Source organism: Oncorhynchus mykiss, chromosome 15 (assembly GCF_057628025.1).
Source record: "Oncorhynchus mykiss isolate SJ-2025 chromosome 15, ASM5762802v1, whole genome shotgun sequence".
NCBI classification, from domain to species: domain Eukaryota; kingdom Metazoa; phylum Chordata; class Actinopteri; order Salmoniformes; family Salmonidae; genus Oncorhynchus; species Oncorhynchus mykiss.
Window position 1 is genome coordinate 7,173,145 of NC_143036.1, and position 21,449 is coordinate 7,194,593.

The following is a 21,449-nucleotide window of genomic DNA, read 5'->3' on the forward strand; positions in this document are numbered from 1 at the left end:
CCGTAATAGTTTTCAAGCCCTGCCACAAACAAAGTGGTAGAAATGAGGTAAAAACAGATTTAAATTTGCCTGTATTAAAGTCCCTGGCCACTAGGAGCGCTGCTCCTGGATGAGAACTGTCTTGTTTTCTTATGGCCTTATGCAGCTCATTGAGTGCGATCTTAGTGCAAGCATTGGTTTGTGGTGGTAAGTATACGGCTATGAACAATATAATTGAGAACTCTCTTGGTAGATCGTGTGGTCTTCAGCTTATCATGAGGTACTCTACTTCAGGCGAGCAATACCTTGAGATTCCTTTAATATTAGACATCGCGCAACAGCTGTTGACAAATAGACACACACCCCTTACCAGACGTAGCTTTTCTGTCCAGCCGATGCACGGAAAATCCCACCAGCTCTATATTATCCGTGTGTCGTTCAGTCACGACTCGGTGAAACAAGATGTTACAGTTATTAATGTAGTGTTGGTAGGATAGTCTTGAATGTATATTAGCCATTGTGTTTTCCAATGATTGCACATTGGCCAATAGAATGGATTGTAGTGGAAGTTTACTGACTGGCCTATGAATTCTCAGCAGGCAATCTGACCTCCGCCCCATTTGTCTCCCATCTTGTCTATATGCCAATAATTCCCTTCTTACTGAAGCAGCTCTCACTCACATGGCTCACTCAGATATCTTAATTCTTGTTAGCCAACGTACATGATCAGGTCCTTCTCACAGGCATCTCAGCTATGAAGTAGGCTCCAAGTGAAGACAGACACATCGAGACACAAATGCTGGGTCCCATTTTATCGAATTCCAAGGCAGATATTGAGGATGCTAGAAGATCTGTCCACAGGGTGAGTGTTCCTAACGAACAGCAATCCACTATCCCCCATAGTACAACAAGTTGACCTATTCCATTGGTCAACTTGTCATTAAATAAATATTCCAAACATCTGGGACAGTTGTATAAATTTAAGATCAATTGCAACCGACAACAAAAACAAAAATTAAGCAATGAGGCTGATGCAACAGATTAGAAGGTTTAGCTTAAAATGTTGATCTACTATTAGGCTATTTCTTCACATTTTAAGCGCAGCGATGCGCACACGGCAGAAGGCTATATATGCGCGAATGTTCCAAAATGCCATCAATTAGTGGGAAAATATTGTTTCCAAGTGACCACAAACGCGATTATTATAAAAGGTGTATTTTTATGGTGAAAATTATCTTCCCCAAACTTGAAACTCACGTGCCGCCTGTGTGCCAGTTAGGCTCTACTCCTGTTGTAAAGCAAATGAATGTGCTTAATTTTAATAAGTTACTCGGCCACTTCAGTTGATACAAACCTTATCTAAACATACACGTACCGGTCTCAGAACAGGGCCATGGGAAAAGTAATTCCGCGCACTTAAATAGCGAATGGGGAGGTCGCTTTCCCCGTGGTTCATTTTCATGCCAGCCAAGTAGGCTATACTCCTGTTGTAAAGCTAAGCAATGTGCTTATCTTGTCTATTACCGTTCTGTATTAATGTCATGTTCTATGTGGACCCCGGGAAGAGTAGATGCTCTTTAGTAACAGCTAATGGGGGTCTGAATAAAATACAAATCAAAATAATATATAAGCGCGAGTGGAGAGAAAAGATGAGCAGGTCACAGAGAGAGACAGAAGTGAATAGAGCTACAGAAGTTTATTGAACATGCTACAGAGGAAAAGCAGAACACACACACGATAGAAGAGAAACATCTAAAACACGTCCGACCAAATCTCCCGACTTTTTGTTAGAAAATTATTTTAATTGTGCCGCTTCCAAACTATATCTGAATCTTAACATTTCCAGAGATGTAAAAAATGTAACCAATATAGAAAATACACGACTTTCTCTCTTGAAAACACACTTTTATCCAGCAAGTTGAGGTTGTGGGATTCTTAAAACCATAATGGGTATTATGTGTAGGTCTGCTTAAAATAACTGTATACGGAATTAATGTCGTTGATAATGAATCGTGTCCTGTACCTTACCTTATTTCTCTCTCCTCCCAGATATATTTTGTATATCAGAGGGGGTTCATTAAAATGTGGATTATTTTTCCTTTGTGATACAACTGTAAATTAAAGACTAAAAAAGGCACAGACTTTGGTCCCAACCAGGGGGTTGTCCCTCTAAACAGAAACACGTTGACTTCACAACAGGTTCTACTTCGCTAACCTCTTCCAACACATGCAAAAGCAGATTTTTTTTATTTTTTTTGGTAACACTTCGCTTAAACTGTATGTCTCAAAAACAGTCATAACATTTGCTTTGTCATGTGTATGACACTATCGTGACCGTTAAGTGCAGTTCGAATTAGTAAAAGTATTACGTAATGTTTTATTCCAAGAACTAGAGAGAACAGGCAGTAGAAGCATAGAAAACCTCTCACCTCCTACCCATGTACATGAATGTGATGAAAAACAAAGGAAGTAAAAACCTAGAAAGAACAGAAACATTAAGACTATTTTAGTAAATGTGTAAACTAAAAAAAAAATTAAAGGAAAAATAACTAGGGTTAAATCGGTATTGTTGGTTGTTCCGCTACAAGAAACCTTCAAGCAATGTGGTCTAAATGAGCTAAAAAATTAAAATAAAAAGACTGATTCAACTTCACTCTCATATTGTTCCCCACTCCACAACAACCACAGTGAATTTAACACAAAAAAGTGGGGGGGGGGGGACTCCCCAAATTGAACAGCAACTGAAAAATTCCAAACTTGGATGGCAGAAACGTACAAACTACAACAGTGACACGGGAGAAGAGACAAATCATGTTCGATTTCACATCAAAATTAAATGTGCCTCAAAATCAGACAGGGATTCACGTCAATATTTGGGATGTAAAAAGAGTTGATAGTCTGGTAAGGCACATATCTTGTAGAACTAAATCATCATAGTCAAAAAAAAGAGGCGCCCATGTCCAATCATCCACCCTTCATAATGAGAAGGTAGAAAAGGCAAATAGTTTGCTGATCATAGAAATGGGTTATAGGATTAACACAGGGGTCAGGGATTAACACAAGGGCCAGGGGGGTATGGGATTAACACAGGGGTCAGGAAGTCAGGGGGTATGGGATTAACACAGGGGTCAGGGGGTATGGGATTAACACAGGGGTCAGGGGGTATGGGATTAACACAGGGGTCAGGATCAGAGGCTATGGGACTAACACGGGGGTCAGGATCAGAGGCTATGGGACTAACACGGGGGTCAGGATCAGAGGGTATGGGATTAACACAGGGGTCAGGATCAGAGGCTATGGGACTAACACAGGGGTCAGGATCAGAGGCTATGGGACTAACACAGGGGTCAGGATCAGAGGCTATGGGACTAACACAGGGGTCAGGATCAGAGGCTATGGGACTAACACAGGGGTCAGGATCAGAGGCTATGGGACTAACACAGGGGTCAGGATCAGAGGCTATGGGACTAACACAGGGGTCAGGATCAGAGGCTATGGGACTAACACGGGTCAGGATCAGAGGCTATGGGACTAACACAGGGGTCAGGATCAGAGGCTATGGGACTAACACGGGTCAGGATCAGAGGGTATGGGACTAACACGGGTCAGGATCAGAGGGTATGGGACTAACACAGGGGTCAGGGGGTATGGGACTAACACAGGGGTCAGGATCAGAGGGTATGGGACTAACACAGGGGTCAGAATCAGGTGAAGGGGTTAAAATGTCCTCAAAACATAGAAGTACAACATTTTCTCCCCCCAGGTTTGGGTTTATGGTTCTCTGAAGGAATGACTGATAACACTTAGAAAGAAACAATAAGGTCCAAACGTGGTCCCCAGAGTCTGGAACGAGTCAACAGGGTTTAACAAATGGCCAGCCCCAAAAAAAATCTGCTAGGGAAAACAGAAAGCGATGGATGTTGTGGAGGATCGAGCATTATGCTTGAAGTTTAGATGGTGGATTTGGAGAAGGACACTCTCAGGTGATGGTTGTCACCCATGTTGTAGTTGTGGAGGTCGATCAGACCCTGGATGGCCTCCTCCACCGTTGACATCTGGAGCAGCGCCATTTTGTGATCCCTGGGAACAGAAGAACGGTTGAACACATTAAAATACAACTTGGGTCTGTCCAAACGGTTCCATCAGAATGTGGTGTGTATGTTCTGCTCTGCTCTCAACCACACCCCACAGAATGGACAGGAACAACAACCTCAGCAAGTCTCACATACTCCCTGGAGCTAGCCACAGAGCTAAGGAGTGTTCGAAAAAAATCAATGCTCAAGTTAATTCACAACCAATTGAAGAACAACTGTAGCTCAGTTCTGTTATTATAAAAAAACGGCGAAGAGAGACCTACTGAAAGAACTTGAACGCGTTCACGGTTCCCCCGGCGTTGGAGAAGAGCAGTCGGAGGTCTTCCTCGGAAACGTCCGTTCTGTGGAAACACGTGAACTTATTAGCATTCTAGCCACAACCCAGGCACAGACCACAACCCAGGCACAGACCACAACCCAGGCACAGACCACAACCCAGGCACAGACCACAACCCAGGCACAGACCACAACCCAGGCACAGACCACAACCCAGGCACAGACCACAACCCAGGCACAGACCACAACCCAGGCACAGACCACAACCCAGGCACAGACCACAACCCAGGCCACAACCCAGGCCCAGACCACAACCCAGGCACAGACCACAACCCAGGCACAGACCACAACCCAGGCACAGACCACAACCCAGGCACAGACCACAACCCAGGCACAGACCACAACCCAGGCACAGACCACAGCTTTTCTTTTTCTTCAAGTCAGTTAAGAACAAATGATTATTTTACAATGACGGCCTGAACCCCCAGGGCCAAACCCGGACGACGCTGGGGCCAATTGTGCGCCGCCCTATGGGACGCCCAGTCACGACCGGTTGTGCTACAGCCTGGAATCAAAACCAGGGTCTGTAGTGACGCCTCTAGCACTGAGATGCAGTGCCTTAGACCGCTGCGCCACTCGGGAAGCCCTAAGACTTCACTGATCTAGGAACAGTTTTGTATTAACTCATAATGGTCATTGTTAGGATTTGAACATGGTAAGCAGATCCTCTGTCTGTTGGTGTTTTCCCCTAGACATAAAGCTCCCTTAACTTTTCTTCCAGGTATAGATGTTGCCTCAGATTACCTTCCCCAAACCCTAGTGAGAAAGAACAAAACTGTCCTTAAAAATCAGTGTCTAGAGGAATGCACCAACATATACAGAATCTGCTTACCAGAATACAAAACTGTTCTTAGATCAGTGTGTAGTGTAGAGGCCATGTGGTAGACTTACGGGATGTTGGAGAGGTGAAGAGTAGTGGTGGGAGGGAAAATATTCTGGAAGTTCTTGGAGCCAGGCTTCTTGAAGCGGTGCAGGGGCGAGTTAGTGAAGTCTTTGGTGAGGCCCTGGTCATCCAGTCCATCCCTGGGCAGCTGCACCGAGGTGTGCTTAGACAGAGCCACCCTGATTGGTTTCCCATGCATCTTCTGCCCATTCAGGTGACTCATAGCTGGAAGCATTTCATTTGTACCGAGTGAGTTTTTAATACAGCAGTACTGTGTCCCAAGACAAACACCACCCCCCCACCCCACATTTAGGACAGAATCTACTTCAAAAAGACTGGAACAATCAATCAACTAGACACTAAATACATCTGGGGGAAATGTCCTTTTTATCAGTCAATAAACATGAGACAATGGAGGAGGATCATGTTACCTTACCTAGCCGGGACCTTACCTAGCCGGGGCCTTACCTAGCCGGGGCCTTACCTAGCCGGGGCCTTACCTAGCCGGGGCCTTACCTAGCCGGGGCCTTACCTAGCCGGGGCCTTACCTAGCCGGGGCCATACCTAGCCGGGGCCTTACCTAGCCGGGGCCATACCTAGCCGGGGCCATACCTAGCCGGGGCCGGGGTCTTACCTAGCTGGGCTTGGTTGGCATCAGCCATCTGTATCAGAGCACTGTCTTTCTTATTGTAGAGGATCTTCACCCTCTGGGCATCACCGTACACCCCTAGGTTAAAGGCATGAGCAGACGAGAGGAGGGCGAGGAAGAGGAGGAAGAGGAGACAGTGAGGAAACACTTTAGCACTTGAGATAGAGGGAAAGTTTAGGCAAGGCAGAGACAGAGTAAGAGGCTAGATAGAGAGAGAGAGAGAGTCTGAATGTAGGCTAGAGATCATTCATCAGAATTAACATTTGAAGAGAGTTGAGCAAGAGGTGTGTGTGTGTGTGTATTAAGGACAGATTGAGACACCCCATAAACAGATACGGTAATGACATGTTTGGCTAATTAAACTACTGTACAGGCTATGCCAAATCAATGTACCATGCATTTTAACAGAAATCTATGGATGGGATCAATTTCGATAGTCAAAGAGAGAGACAGAGAACCAAACCAAAAACGATAACCGAGGAGCAACAACAACAAAACTAAAAAAAAAAAGTCAAAAACAATTACTGCAATATGGAAATGAACAAAAATAAAAATAAAAAAAAGTGAATGTCTCTTTAGAACAGAAATAAGCAACAACAGAAGAGCAACAGAGAGCTAACAACAACATACCGAAGAGAGTAAACAGACTTTGGGGCGTAACCATCTTTAGAAGAGGAGAAGAGAGCAAGCAGCAGAAGACAGGAAGACAGGTAGAAGAGTCGGAGCGGAGGTAGAGAGAGCGGAGGTGGACAGATCATCCAGGAGGGTGGTTTCCCGTAGAATGGTGAAGGTGGTCATGGAGTATGGTTCAAGGCAGTTAAATTTGGGGATAAAGGTTGGTCCGAGGGAACAGGTTTTGTTCAAGCACCAAGCATGAGCACGGGGGGGTTATAGAGATGGGGGGGGGGGGGGTGGGTGGAGAAGAGAGAGAGCGGGGGGGGGGGGGGGTGAAGGGTAGGTAGTTGGGGAGGGAGGGAGTGAGGGATGAAGAGTAGGTAGTTGGGGAGGGAGAGAGAGGGATGAAGAGTGGGTAGGTAGGTAGGTAGGTAGGGGAAGAGAGGGAGGGAAGGTAGGTGGAGAGAGAGAGAGGGAGAGAGAGAGTGGGGGGGGGAGAGAGAGATATGAAGGGTAATTAGGTGGGGAGAGAGAGAGGGAGGGAAGGTATATGGGGAAGGTAGGTGGAGAGAGAGGGAGAGAGAGTGGGGGGGGGGGGAAATGCAAATGTAAAAAAAACAAAGTGAGGGAGGGAGACAAATTAAAATACAGGTCAGTACACAGGAAATGATGCAGGAGTTTGGTCAGACTGACTGGTTCATGTACTTTATCACAACTAAATAAGCAAATAAACTGGGCCAAATGTATATCATCCCCTTGACAGACACGGATAAGGTACGGTCAATGTCAAAATCATAAACATACGAGTTATAGCCTGGCAATGAACAAACACAAAAAGGCATGCGATAGGCTAACACACGACGTCCAGGATCAATCGGTACATAGTAAAAAAAAAAAAGGGGGGTGAAATGAAAATAACTAGTAGAAAGAGCATGCAGTCAAATCTCTGTTTAGTGTCATCGACATGCAAGAACAGACATGAAACCACCTGGAAGCACTATGGCAACCATAGATCATGTTTGACCCCCACAGACATGCACGTCAACAGGGTGTGGGGCCCAAATAAAAATATAACTGCAAGTTTAAGTATCTGAAATACAGGGTCCTCTCCATAGAGACAGAGAGGTGAAGTCAGGATAGGAGAGAGTGCAGAGAGGAGAGAGAGACAGTTACGTTTCAGCTCAGTCAGGCAAAAGGAGAAAGAGAGAATAGGAGAGAGTTAACCAGCTTCAGCTCAACATGGCAGAGAGAAGAGAGTGTTAACCAGCTTCAGCTCAACATGGCAGAGAGAGGAGAGTGTTAACCAGCTTCAGCTCAACATGGCAGAGAGGAGAGTGTTAACCAGCTTCAGCTCAACATGGCAGAGAGAGGAGAGTGTTAACCAGCTTCCGCTCAACATGGCAGAGTGTTAACCAGCTTCAGCTCAACATGGCAGAGGAGAGTGTTAACCAGCTTCAGCTCAACATGGCAGAGAGGAGAGTTAACCAGCTTCAGCTCAACATGGCAGAGAGAGGAGAGTGTTAACCAGCTTCCGCTCAACATGGCAGAGTGTTAACCAGCTTCAGCTCAACATGGCAGAGAGAGGAGAGTGTTAACCAGCTTCCGCTCAACATGGCAGAGTGTTAACCAGCTTCAGCTCAACATGGCAGAGAGGAGAGTGTTAACCAGCTTCAACTCAACATGGCAGAGTGTTAACCAGCTTCCGCTCAACATGGCAGAGAGGAGTGTGTTAACCAGCTTCAGCTCAACATGGCAGAGAGGAGAGTTAACCAGCTTCAGCTCAACATGGCAGAGAGAGGAGAGTGTTAACCAGCTTCCGCTCAACATGGCAGAGTGTTAACCAGCTTCAGCTCAACATGGCAGAAAGGAGAGTGTTAACCAGCTTCAGCTCAACATGGCAGAGAGAGGAGAGTGTTAACCAGCTTCAGCTCAACATGGCAGAGAGAGGAGAGTGTTAACCAGCTTCAGCTCAACATGGCAGAGAGGAGAGTGTTAACCAGCTTCAGCTCAACATGGCAGAGAGAGGAGAGTGTTAACCAGCTTCAGCTCAACATGGCAGAGAGGAGAGTGTTAACCAGCTTCAGCTCAACATGGCAGAGAGAGGAGTGTTAACCAGCTTCCGCTCAACATGGCAGAGTGTTAACCAGCTTCAGCTCAACATGGCAGAGAGGAGAGTGTTAACCAGCTTCAACTCAACATGGCAGTGTGTTAACCAGCTTCAGCTCAACATGGCAGAGAGAGGAGAGTGTTAACCAGCTTCCGCTCAACATGGCAGAGTGTTAACCAGCTTCAGCTCAACATGGCAGAGAGGAGAGTGTTAACCAGCTTCAGCTCAACATGGCAGAGAGGAGAGTGTTAACCAGCTTCAGCTCAACATGGCAGAGAGGAGAGTTAACCAGCTTCAGCTCAACATGGCAGAGAGAGGAGAGTGTTAACCAGCTTCCGCTCAACATGGCAGAGTGTTAACCAGCTTCAGCTCAACATGGGAGAGAGGAGTGTTAACCAGCTTCAGCTCAACATGGCAGAGAGGAGAGTTAACCAGCTTCAGCTCAACATGGCAGAGAGAGGAGAGTGTTAACCAGCTTCCGCTCAACATGGCAGAGTGTTAACCAGCTTCAGCTCAACATGGCAGAGAGGAGAGTGTTAACCAGCTTCAACTCAACATGGCAGAGTGTTAACCAGCTTCCGCTCAACATGGCAGAGAGGAGTGTGTTAACCAGCTTCAGCTCAACATGGCAGAGAGGAGAGTTAACCAGCTTCAGCTCAACATGGCAGAGAGAGGAGAGTGTTAACCAGCTTCAACTCAACATGGCAGAGTGTTAACCAGCTTCAGCTCAACATGGCAGAGAGGAGAGTGTTAACCAGCTTCAGCTCAACATGGCAGAGAGAGGAGAGTGTTAACCAGCTTCCGCTCAACATGGCAGAGTGTTAACCAGCTTCAGCTCAACATGGCAGAGAGGAGAGTGTTAACCAGCTTCAACTCAACATGGCAGAGAGGAGAGTGTTAACCAGCTTTAGCTCAACATGGCAGAGAGAAGAGAGTGTTAACCAGCTTCCGCTCAACATGGCAGAGTGTTAACCAGCTTCAGCTCAACATGGCAGAGAGGAGAGTGTTAACCAGCTTCAGCTCAACATGGCAGAGAGAGGAGAGTGTTAACCAGCTTCAGCTCAACATGGCAGAGTGTTAACCAGCTTCAGCTCAACATGGCAGAGAGAGGAGAGATTCGAGTGTTAACAGACAGGAGGAGAGATTAGAGTGTTAACATAGCAGACAGGAGGAGAAAGAGACTCAGTCTGCACTGGCAGGCTTCAACATTTATATGGAGAGATGGAGAGGAGAGAGAGGAGAAAGATGGAGAGGAGAAAGAGGAGAAAGATGGAGAGGAGAAAGAGAGAGGGAGAGAGATGGAGAGGAGAGAGAGAAAGAGGAGAAAGATGGAGAGAGAAAGTGGAGATAGTGTTGGTTTGTGATAAGAGTTCCGTCTGGAGGGGGTAGAAAGATCATTACTGACCTCTTCGTTGAGGTTGGAGGCCAGGAGCACGCCACTGGCGCCAGAGTGACCGGACAGAGCTACCCTCCCTGCAGCAGCAGCAGCCGCCGCGGCAGCATTCAGCGGGCTCAGGCCACCTGGAGAGGTCAGAGGGGTCAGGATTTAGACACAACAGGATGAATTTCAGCTCACCCTGGGCTAGTGAGGGCAGAGATTTCCCTTTAGGACCAACAGAATGGTGGAAAATAAGCAAAGTCCGCCCACCCAGAGCCCTGGGCGATGTGAAACGAATGTTTCCCCGGCAGTCAGGCGTCTGTCTACCTGGGATCTTACCGAGCAGAGGGGGGGGCGTCTACCTGAGATCTTACCGAGCAGGAAGGGGGGGTCGTCTACCTGGGTTCTAACCGAGCAGGGGGGGGGGGGGGTCTACGTGGGATCTTACCAAGCAGAGGGGGGGGGGGGTCCTTACCAAGCAGGGGAGAGGGGGGGGGTGTCTACCAGAGATCTTACCGAGCAGAGGGGGGGGGGGGTCGTCTACCTGGGTTCTAACCGAGCAGGGGGGGGGGGGGGGGTCTACGTGGGATCTTACTGAGCAGAGGGGGGGGGGGGGTCTACCTAGGATCTTACCGAGCAGAGAGTTGGAGTCCTTGCCTTGAAAGGCAGCAGCCATGTTGGGGTCTATGGCAGGCTGTCCGTCCCCCGCAGGGAGCTCTGGCCGGGTGTAGTCACGGCTCTTGTCGTTGTTGTACTTCACGTTCAGGTTGACCAGCTTGGAGTAGTCGATGCGGAGCGTACAGCACGAGTTGTAGATGTTCTGACCATCCAGGGCCTGAGGAACAATGGAACGATCCAGTTGGGGTTATCTGCCATATCTAATGATAATTGTCCCAGAAATCTTCACCGAACAGCAACTATACAAATGTACTTTATTTGCACACAAACGTGTAATGAAATGATAAAATTCCGTACGTAACAAATTGATAATGAACAATGGAAAAAGTCCCACTCACTACTTTGGCTTGCTGGGCGGTGGGTGGGTCGTTGAACTGCAGCAGAGCCTGGAACTGATTGTTCTTGGTGAATGTGATGATCTTCATGACCGTGCCAAACTTTGAGAAGATCTGACCCCCGCCCCCCCAAAAAAAACCAGCAGCAACACAAAAATATTGAGAAGACAACCTCTACGAAATAGCTGATGTTTAACTATCAGATGTAATATGAAACTACTGTGATGAGATAAATGGGCAGAAGAGATAGTCAAGTTGTCATGTCACATGCAAGTGACAAGTACAGTGAAATGCCTTCCATGCAAACTCAAAATCCAAACGTGCAATAATCAATAACAATGTGAATTGGCAAGGCGCTGTCTCTGCCTGGCCGGTTCCCCTCGCTCTCCACCGGGATTCTCTGCCTCTAACCCTATTACAGGGGCCGAGTCACTGGCTTACTGGTGCTCTTCCATGCCGTCCATCTGAGGGGTGTGTCACTTGAGTGGGTCGAGTCTTCCTGTCCGGTTTTGCGCCCCCCCTCGTGGTTGGATTCTAATGATTTTCCAGGTCTTCCTACCACACCTCCTGATATAGAGGTCCTGGATGGCAGGGTGCTGGGCCCCAGTGATGTACTGGGCTGTCCACACCACCCTCTGTGGAACCATGCGATGGAGGGCGGTGCCATTGCCATACCAGTCAGTGATACAGCCAATCAAAATGCTCTCACTGGCACCGAGGAATTTGAGGGGCCCGTTTCATCTGTCTTAATGCCGCTGCGTCTTCTTCGGGCCATGTTTAAGTCTTTAGTGATTTGGACACCGAGGACCTCGAAGCTCTCGACCTGCTCCACTGCAGGCCTGTCGATGTGTATGGGGGGGCGTTTCGAGTCTTGTTGGTAGCAAATCTGCGATCGGAGGTCATCCATCTTATTGTCGAGTGACTATGTTGGCCAGCGGGTTGGAGGGGGGCAGAGGTGGCCGATTTTGACTTTTGCCTTAATCTCACCAGGATCCGCCACCCCTTTTGCCTCTGAAGCCGGCGTTTCCGCTTGGGTAGCCCGAAAATTGGGTCGGCATTACAGAGAGAGCCCAGGGAAGATGAGTAGAAGTTGAAGACGGAATTGGAGTAAGTAACTGCTGGTCTGATGTTCAAAAGTTATTGTTGTCGGTTGTAAGAATTAATAGTGCATAAAAATAAAGCAAAAAAGAAACAACAACAAAAATAATCACAAATAGCAACGTTTGGTCGGAGCTTGCAAAACGGCTGCCATCTAGTACGGCGCCATTGATTCGGATCACGTCTGTACAAAACGGGAGGATAAAAAAAAAATATTGTACATTGCATTCATAAATCTGCCCTCTGCCAAACCTATGAGAAAAACTAAGAATACATAGTGATTGTAGGTTACCTGCTGCAGCACATCCAGAGTGACCGGGTAGAACATGTTATCGATGATTATTCTGAGCACAGGGCTGGACGCGGCGGTTAGATCTACAATGGAGCCCGACGCAGGAGTACCTCCTCCTTGGACCGCTGACACCGCCTGCAGGACCGCCTGGGCCCGCTGGTTCCCACTATCTGTTTTGAGTTCTTTGTGGTTGGAATACTGGATGAATACGGGGACGTTCCGAACATGCGGTGTCACAGTAGAGTAGTAGTTGATCATGGTTATCGCTGCTTCCTCTGTGCCCAGCTCCAAGAAAGCCTGAAGACCGATAGATAGGAACAGCATTAAGACTTCTGTTAGGCGAAATACCCAACGGCATCCTGGGAGGTCTTATAATACGGTTCAAGCCCACAATTTGGTCGCACCCCTCAACAAGAACATGTATATTTTTCATAATATTTTATATATGTTTTTATATTTTCAGCTGTGTTTTTCAGGCAATTTTGTTATACAACCAGAAACGCTTTTCTTTTTCCGAGAGCATTTCCCCCCCCCCCGGGGAAATAAGAGTGGTTTGTGCGTGTACCGGGGGGGCAGGTAGACACTCATCACAGGAATCATGTGGATAATGTACTTTACAGTTTGACCAAAACATGGATTTAACCTCCTAACAGTTCTTTACTTGCTAAGCCCAAGTCAAAGGGCTGCAAAATGTGATTAAAATGGTAGCAGTCATGGAACTCTGGTATCATAAAATACTCCCAGGGAGTGGGACATAAACGAAGAAAACATAGCGATTAATGCAACAAAATCGTAAACACGACATTCATGCCGGACAAACAAACACAGCCAATGTTTTTTTTAAATCCTTGTGACAAGGAATACCAATGGATTAAAACACAGGCAATTATGACTCAGGCAAGAGGTCAAAACAAGAAAGGAGAAAGGGCCAACCGACCATAGCCTACTCTTTAGCAAGCCCCCTGACAGAGAACACAATCTAAATTGGCCGCTGTATTATACTGGGCCAAAGATCGTCTATTAAATTGACAGGACAGTCGACTGACCGACCGCTCTAACAATGGAAAAAGATGTCCTCAAAGATGGAAGGCAGGCGAGATCAGGTGGGACCATTCTAGCCAATGAGAGGGCAGATACGCATGTGAACCACAGGCCATAGTATATTTGTTACTGTGCCATATTAGTGTCCGTGACAGCTGGGGCAGCGCCATTGAGGCCATCTCCTCTTTCAAGCAGTGGTTGGAACCGGTTCAAGGAAGAGAACAGAAAAATAAATGTCAAGGAACAGAATCAGAACCAGGAACGAAAGTGATCTACACTGTTACGGAACAGAACCTAAAAGCATGGGAACCAGTTAATAACAACATAGTGCCTATGCAAAGCCCTTACACTGTCACTCAGATACATGTTCCAGCGTCTGCCTGCCAATTGAACATCTTTGCCAGTGTTTGTGCCTGTGTAGGCTACCTGCCCCTCTGAAACATATGCTACTGCAGCCTACTGACATTACTCGATTCAGAAATTAGGGAGAGATTTTTTATTAGAGAAGACATGAGCGGCACAGCTGTCTACGGCACTGCAACTCAGTGCTAGAGGTGTCACTAGACACCCTGGTTCAAATTCAGGCTGTATCACAACTGGCCATGATCGGGTGTCCTATAGGGCGGCGCACAATTGGTCCAGCATCGTCCGGGTTTGGCCGTCATTGTAAATAAGAATTTGTTCTTAACTGACTTGCCTAGTTAAATAAAGGTAACATTTAAATTGGATTTATTAACTAAAAACATATGTTTTTATTTTAATTCTGGTGCCACTCTGCATACAAACTTGTTAGTCCAACTTTAACTTTCAGAAGTTAAGACATAAGTATAACTGTGTGGACGTAATACATAACAAGATGCTCAGCGTTTCAAGCCAAGCCTCCTCAACCCTCCCTCGCCCCACTCGCAAAATGCCACATGTCCACTTATATCAGTGCATTTGTAACAACCTAACCATTACGTAACTTCTATTAGATCGAGTAAAACTCACGTAGCAAATTAGCAATTACATTTTTTATTAACCAAATTCGACACTCATTAACCTACACACAAAAATTCTTTACATTGTGGGCTTATTTTTCATATAGATTTCGGCAGAGTAAAACCTTGCTAATCGCCTGTTCCTCTATCTGGGCACACTCACCTGGTTTTTCCCCTTAAGCGTCAGGATATTTGTGACCTTCCCGAAAGGTAACCCCAGGGCAATGACCTCCGATTCTGAAGTTTCATTGGGCAGTTTTCTGATGTGCAGCACACGAGAGGGAGGGGCCTCCATCCGGTCTTCCACTCTCAGCTTTTTACTGTCGCTCCCATTGGATTTACTGTCGCTCCCATTGGCTGTAACATCTAGATAGAAGACACAGCTTTTATTGTCCCAATCCTGCTCTGCTCTAAAGCCACCCCCCAGAAAGCACAAAACACCCACTTACTTGAGAGGAGCACGGAATGAACACCACGAGACTCCACCCTCTTACGATGGACGAACACGTCACACCTGAACTTCAGTATTAGTGTATCTCAAACATTTAAAGTACAATACTATATTTAGCATCTGAATGCAATATACACTGAGTGTACAAAACATTAGGAACCCCCCCCCTTTTGTCCGCAGAACAGCCTCAATTCATCAGGGCATGGGGACTCTACAAGGTGTCAAAAGCGTTTTACAGAGATGCTGGCCCATGTTGATTTAAATGCTTCCCACAGTTTTGTCAACCTGGCTGGATGTCCTTTGGGTGGTGGACCATTCTTGATACACACTGGAAACTGATGAGCATGAAAAACCCAGCAGCGTTGCAGTTCTTGACACACTCAAACCGGTGCACCTGGCACCTACTACCGTACCCCGTTCAAAGGCACTTAAAATCCTTTGTCTTGCCCATTCACCCTCTGAATGGCACACATACACAATTGTCTCAATCCTTAAAAATCCTTCTTTAACCCGTCTTATCCTCTTCATCTACACTGATTGAAGTGGATTTAACAAGTGACTCAAAATAAGAGATCATAGCTTACACCTGGATTCACCTGCTCAGTCTGTGTCATGGAAAGAGCAGGTGTCCTTAATGTTTTGTTGAGGATTTCAAGTTCCATGAAAATAGAAACTTATCCAGTCAACCCGTGTCAAACCAGTCAACCCGTGTCAACCCAGTCAACCCGTGTCAACCCAGTCAACCCGTGTCAGGCTTCATTCTCTTCAGCCCCGGCGGCAGGTAGCTTAGTGGTTAGAACGTTGGGCCAGTAACCGAAAGGTTGCTGGATCGAATCCCTGAGCTGACAAGGTAAAAATCTGTCGTTCTGCCCCCGAACAAGGAAGTCAACCCACTGTTCCTAGGTAGTCCGTCATTGCAAATAAGAATGTGTTCTTAACTGACTTGCCTGGTAAAAATATTTAAAAAATAAAAAATACCATACTATAGTTTATTTAAGACATTACAGCCATGTTCTGAATAGATATAGCCTATTGAAATGCACCACATCTCTATTTCAGTCACATGCTAGCGTGTTCCCACCTACACATACTGAAACACCTGCCGTGAGGAAGACATTGACCAATGCAGCCGTTCTACTTCAAACATTCATTAATCCCTTGACTTATTTGAATGCCGTTGGAACACGGTCAAATTACTTATGCAAATATCCCTTCAGAGAGGGCTGGCAAAAAAAAACACAAAAAAAGGAATCCCTAACTTACCACCGATACTGCTCATGTCAGATCCACTGTTGTAGACACTGGTTGACATCAGCTCATCTGATCCTCTCTGGAGAAAGAAAACAAAGAGAAAGGGAGAGAAAGAGAGGGGGAGCGAAAGAGAGAAAGAAATTGAGAGCAAGCAGAGCCCTTAAAAGACAACAATGAAATACAGATCTCTGGACAGGTAGATAATTTTTTATTTTACCTTTATTTAACCAGGCAAGTCAGTTAAGAACAAATTCTTATTTTCAATGACGGCCTAGGAACAGGCTGAAACGAATGCTTCTCAAAAGTAAACTTTATTTTGTACGTGAAACATCAATGAAATAAACAGAGAGTAAAGAGTATTTCTGTTAGAGGAAGTTGCCGTTGTTTCGCACAAGACGGAACAAGGGTTATTGGACACAAATCAAGTTGGAAGGGTACAGGATCACAAAGCATTTATAAGAGAACAAGTTTCTCTCTAAACAGATGCGACTTACGTTGTTCCTATTTAGTTACGGTTGTTCTAATATCATGAAAGCTAGAAATTAGGACCTTTTTTGGGGGGGCCCCGATACGACATACTCTCTCAACAGTAGTGAGTTACATTTAGGATTCTGTACTCATACCAGTAGGCCTATGCCCAGATCCTGACTTGAAAGCACAACTTTTTTTAAACAATTGTTGTCAATGGGAGAGAGGTAAATTTGAGTTGTGTGTCTGTGTTAGGTATCTGCCCATAAAGTACTCTAGGGGTTCAAAAACTGCATGGAGGCTAAATTTGATGTAGCCTAATGTAACAACTCAACTGGGTAAGAAAAAAATGTGTTTGTATTGCCATAGCAATGAAAGGGAATTTTAAGATATGGTTTCCATTTATCTAACTAGCTATAACCTTTGCCATAAATATATATATTTTTAACCTTTATTTAACTAGGCAAGTTCTTATTTACATTGACAGTCTACCAGGGAACAGCGTGTAACAGTATAGCTTCCGCCCCCCTCTCCTCACCCCAACCTAGGCTCGAACCAGGGACCCAGCCATTTCACATCGGGCACACCTGGTTCAGGGGCAGAACGACATATTTGTACCTTGTCCACTCCGGGATTCGAGCCAGCAACCTTTCGGTCTAACCATTAGGCTACTTGCCATAGAGAGGGCATTGGGCTGAAGCTTACCTTCACACCAACTGCAACATCTCCCATACTGAAAAAGAGAGGGAACAGAATGATTAGCTACCCCGTTAAGCCAAATCTTTCCACAATTATAGCAGCATGCTGCTTTACTCATCTGGAGTTCAACTAGCTAGTAGCTAAGGAAGTTAGCTAGCAGGCTAACGTTAGTGCCGTGGATAAACGCAAAACAAAGAAAACCACCAATGACAAACGTTTCTCTCTTTCTCTCCACGCCGGCTAGTTAACTCCTAGTTACAACATAGCTAGTCACCTACACACGTTGACTATCTATAAAATGGGTAACCTGCACGTTAGCCAGTGATTTTGTAGTTTAACGGTGTTGATAGCTTGTTTTTGAGTAGATAGCGTACGCTAGCTACATTTCCGATCAACAAAGGATAAAAACGAATGATCACCGGACAAGTGACGACACACCCTGTCATGCTCGAATGGTCCTCATCTCTTAAGATTAGCCAGAGCTAGCCGCTTGAGCTAGCTAGTTAACTAACGTTAGCTGAACGTGATTGCCCAGTCAATGTATTAGCTAGTTTATTAACAGTTACATAAACAAAATATAATTGTTGTTCTCTAACTGTTCTCTAACTGAAGCTAACTAGCCATCGTCGTCTGGCAGTTCACATGTCCATCCAGGAGTTAGCTAGCGTTAGCTAGCCAAGCTAACGTAACGTTAGCTAGCTACCTTTAGCTTAAATAAATAAAAACCAAGCTAGGATGAGGTAAGCAAGCTACTCGAATTGAAACAACTAAATCTTGCCGAAGATGATTAATCGTTCATGAAAAACACATAGATTGCCAATACATACCCGTCCATTGCTAGAATATCGTTATAAACAACACAGTTTTTGTTTTGCACTTCTCTTGCCAACAGCACATACAACAAAATGGAGGGACTTGAGAGCTTGGCGGAAATAGTCGAACCCGGCGGAAATAGTCGAACAAAAAAACGTGTTTCGTTTTACACGCAGCAGCATAGATTTTTCTCTGTAAAACCAATTTTAACATTTTAAGACACAATGGTACGCTATTTTGTATTTCATAGAAGCTTTAAATTGATGCATTGTCATTAATTAGTCTACATCATTTGCTGTGAACATTGAGTTGTTGGGTTTTATTTTTTAGGCTGTAGGTCTGTTTGTTTATCCTTTTAATGTGACTCTAGGTTGTGTTACTTGTGCCTATATCAAACACGGGCTTGGCTATATTACACACATACACTGAACACAAATATAAGCCCAACATGTAAAGTGTTGGTTTCTCTCACATGTTGTGCATACATTTGTTTACATCCCTGTTAGTGAGCATTTCTCTTTTGCCAAGATAATCCATCCACCTGACAGGTGTGGCATATCAAGAAGCTGATTAATCAGCGTGATCATTACACGGGTGCACATTGTGCTGGGGACAATTAAAGGCCACTCTAAAATGTGAAGTTTTGTCACACAACACAATGCCACAGATGTGAGGGAGCATGTAATTGGCATGCCGACTGCAGGAATGTCCATCAGAGCTGTTGCCAGATAATTTAATGTTAATTTCTCTACCATAAGCCGCCTCCAACTTCGTTTAGAGAATTTGGCAGTATGTCAAACCGGCCTCACAACCGCAGACCACGTGTATGGCGTTGTGTGGGCAATGTATGTCAATGTTGTGAACAGAGTGCCACGTGGTGGTGGGGTTATGGTATGAGCAGGCATAAGCCATGGACAACGAACACAATTGCATTTTATCGATGGCAATTTGAACGCACAAAAATACTGTGATGAGATCGTGAGGCCCATTGTCGTTCCATTCATCCGCCGCCATCACCTCATGTTTCAGCATGATAATGCATGGCCACATGTCACAAGGATCTGTACAAAATTCCTGGAAGCTGAAAATGTCCCAGTTCTTTCATGGCCTGTATACTCACCAGTCATGTCACCCATTGAGCATGTTTGGGATGCTCTGGACCCATGTGTACGACAGCGTGTTCCAGTTCACGCTAATATCCAGCAACTGAGCACAGCAATTGAAGAGGAGTGGGACAACATTCCACAGTCCACAATCGACAGCCTGATCTTTGAGAAGGAGATGTCGTGCTACATGAGACCAATATTGGTCACACCAGATACCGACGGGTTTTCTGATCCACATCCCTACTTTTTTTAAAGGTATCTGTGACCAACAGATGCATCTCTGTATTCCCAGTCATGTGAAATCCATAGATTAGTTCCTAATGAATTTATTTCCGTTGACTGATTTCCTTATATGAACTAAGTAAAAAATCTTTGAAATTGTTGCATGTTGCGTTTATTTTTTTGTTCAGTATCCTCTATGGAAAGATGAGATTCTCAGGAACACGGGACTCGTCTGAAGTCGGTACCGGCAATCTGCCAACTTCCGTCTGTAGCGTCAGAACCGTTTGGGTTACAACCTAATACCACCCCACTATGGAAAGGGGAGAGTCTCACGAACACGATAGTGTTCTCCGTTTCACGGGACTCATCTGAAGGTAACCCAGTACCGGTTTTAAAAATTATAATGGAAGAATGGAAATAGTTTTGTGGCAACAAAAAAAAGGTGGTTAAATGTGTCCAAAAAAATAAAAACATTTAATTAGCTTTCTTATATCTCCGAGAAATAGGAAATACATTTCAAAACTTTATTCCTTATGGTTTTTTTTTTACTGTTTGTTTTGCCATTTTTGAATGTGTCATTCAATGTGTTTCTATGGGCTATAGTAGTAAAGGCCAAATTCAATATTTGTTCAAATAATAAAAATAAATTAATCAGATTTGATACCTTCAGGGTTCCTATAATTTAAAGTCAAATAGCTAAATGATGGTATGTCCATGGCTAAATCCATGGTATGACCATCTTAAAACAGATAGAGAAGTGAATCCAAGACATAAATGAATACCTTGAAAATGACGTTTGAACTCAACCGAAGCTTGAATCCCTAGGCCTTTATGTGCTGTTGTTTTTAGTTGAACCACTGGGTTGAATTGAAACGATAGCTGTTGATGACTTTCGTAAATGCTATATGGGCCTAAATAGTATAATTGATTATATATGATTTATAAAGTATGGTTAGGCCTACATTTAATTTGCAGATAGAAAGATTTTATTTATTTTGTAATCTGTTTTTCCGTGTATGCATATGTTATTCAATGTGTGTCTATGGGCTAATACCAGTAAGGCCAAATTCAATGTTTCATGAAATATTATTTTTTTGTTTAGTAGAACACCCCCCTCCCTCCCCCCAAAGGATTAATGACAACAAAAGGCCTGCCGTCACTTGTGTAGCTAAAATTGCACTGTTTTTGCTAGTGTTACACCTGTATTGATTTACAATTTTCTGCTTACATTTTTTTTTGAGTCTCCCAGAAGTATGTGAAGCTGATTCCCTTCCATCTCAATCAAGCCGAGCTGAGTCAATGTGTTAGTAGCCCTGGCAAAAACTTCAGTATTCTCTACTACTCTATTTCCAATTCGGTGCTCTATTGAAGACGTCTTTCTTGTGCTGTCTGTCGACGCAGAGGGTCTTGCCAGCACTGTGGGATATGCGAGTGTGTTTGGTTTTTATGCGTCTATTAACTGAAGTCTATGTCCTCTGTTCCAAATCTTGTGATAAGACATGTAGGTGCCGAATGTGAAAAAAAGATATCTATGACGATGATACAAGGCATTTTCAGGGTGAACGTTAGGCCAGCACTAATACATGTTGTGCATCTATGAAAGGTTGAGTGCGGAACTCGGCCCGTGACTTTAGATGGCAAGAGAAGTATTTTCCCAACCAAGTCATATTTTTCCCTAGATGTCATAGAGCGTTTTAAATGTCCTTGATTATTTTTTTAAATAACAAAGTAGTAGAGATCATGGGGGACTGAAAAAATATTAAATGATTCCCTATAGTGTTTATATTGGCTTTCATTATTGTTTGCTTTGGTGGTGAATAGGAGTTGTGAGATTGCATTTTTACATCTAACGAATAGCTACGAAATGGGCATACCAACAAGGTCAATGTGTGATTGTGTGATGAAATATGAATGTAGAGGTGTTGCAGCTGAGCTGAAGGACAACCTCACATGCAGACAGCTGCTTCACTTGGT

At 44.9% G+C, this 21,449-nt stretch overlaps 1 protein-coding gene across 3 annotated transcripts; it reads right to left on the reverse strand.

Moving 5' to 3' along the window:
* Window positions 1-1,656: 1,656 nt before the first annotated feature.
* LOC110490887 (polypyrimidine tract-binding protein 2) lies at window positions 1,657-18,297 on the reverse strand. Of its 3 annotated transcripts, none has more exons than XM_036945686.2 (13): window positions 18,162-18,297; window positions 17,341-17,368; window positions 16,180-16,246; window positions 14,629-14,831; window positions 12,445-12,741; window positions 11,058-11,168; window positions 10,675-10,876; window positions 10,069-10,184; window positions 6,572-6,605; window positions 5,927-6,019; window positions 5,301-5,517; window positions 4,337-4,414; window positions 1,657-4,059 (listed from the first exon to the last, which is right to left on the reverse strand). In XM_036945686.2, exons 1-13 carry the CDS (start codon window positions 18,167-18,169, stop codon window positions 3,930-3,932), a joined length of 1,584 nt encoding a protein of 527 aa, XP_036801581.2. In that variant the 5' UTR covers window positions 18,170-18,297; the 3' UTR covers window positions 1,657-3,929. The 3 variants fall into 3 exon arrangements, 2 of the variants coding, with proteins under 2 accessions (XP_036801581.2, XP_090055366.1); XM_090199240.1 differs by lacking the exon at window positions 18,162-18,297 and adding an exon at window positions 17,642-17,747; XR_016486533.1 differs by lacking the exon at window positions 6,572-6,605 and having other exon boundaries at window positions 18,162-18,272.
* Between the last annotated feature and the right edge of the window lie 3,152 nt (window positions 18,298-21,449).

What these genes read in the sequence shown, in the direction of transcription:
- LOC110490887 (XM_036945686.2), bottom strand. An exon ending in CCGCCCAGCAAGCCAAAGTA is followed by an intron (nt 10,877 to 11,057) that starts GTGAGTGGGACT and finishes ATTGTTCCTCAG; the next exon opens with GCCCTGGATGGTCAGAACAT. An exon ending in AAGTCTGTTTACTCTCTTCG is followed by an intron (nt 6,020 to 6,571) that starts GTATGTTGTTGT and finishes CCTTTAACCTAG; the next exon opens with GGGTGTACGGTGATGCCCAG.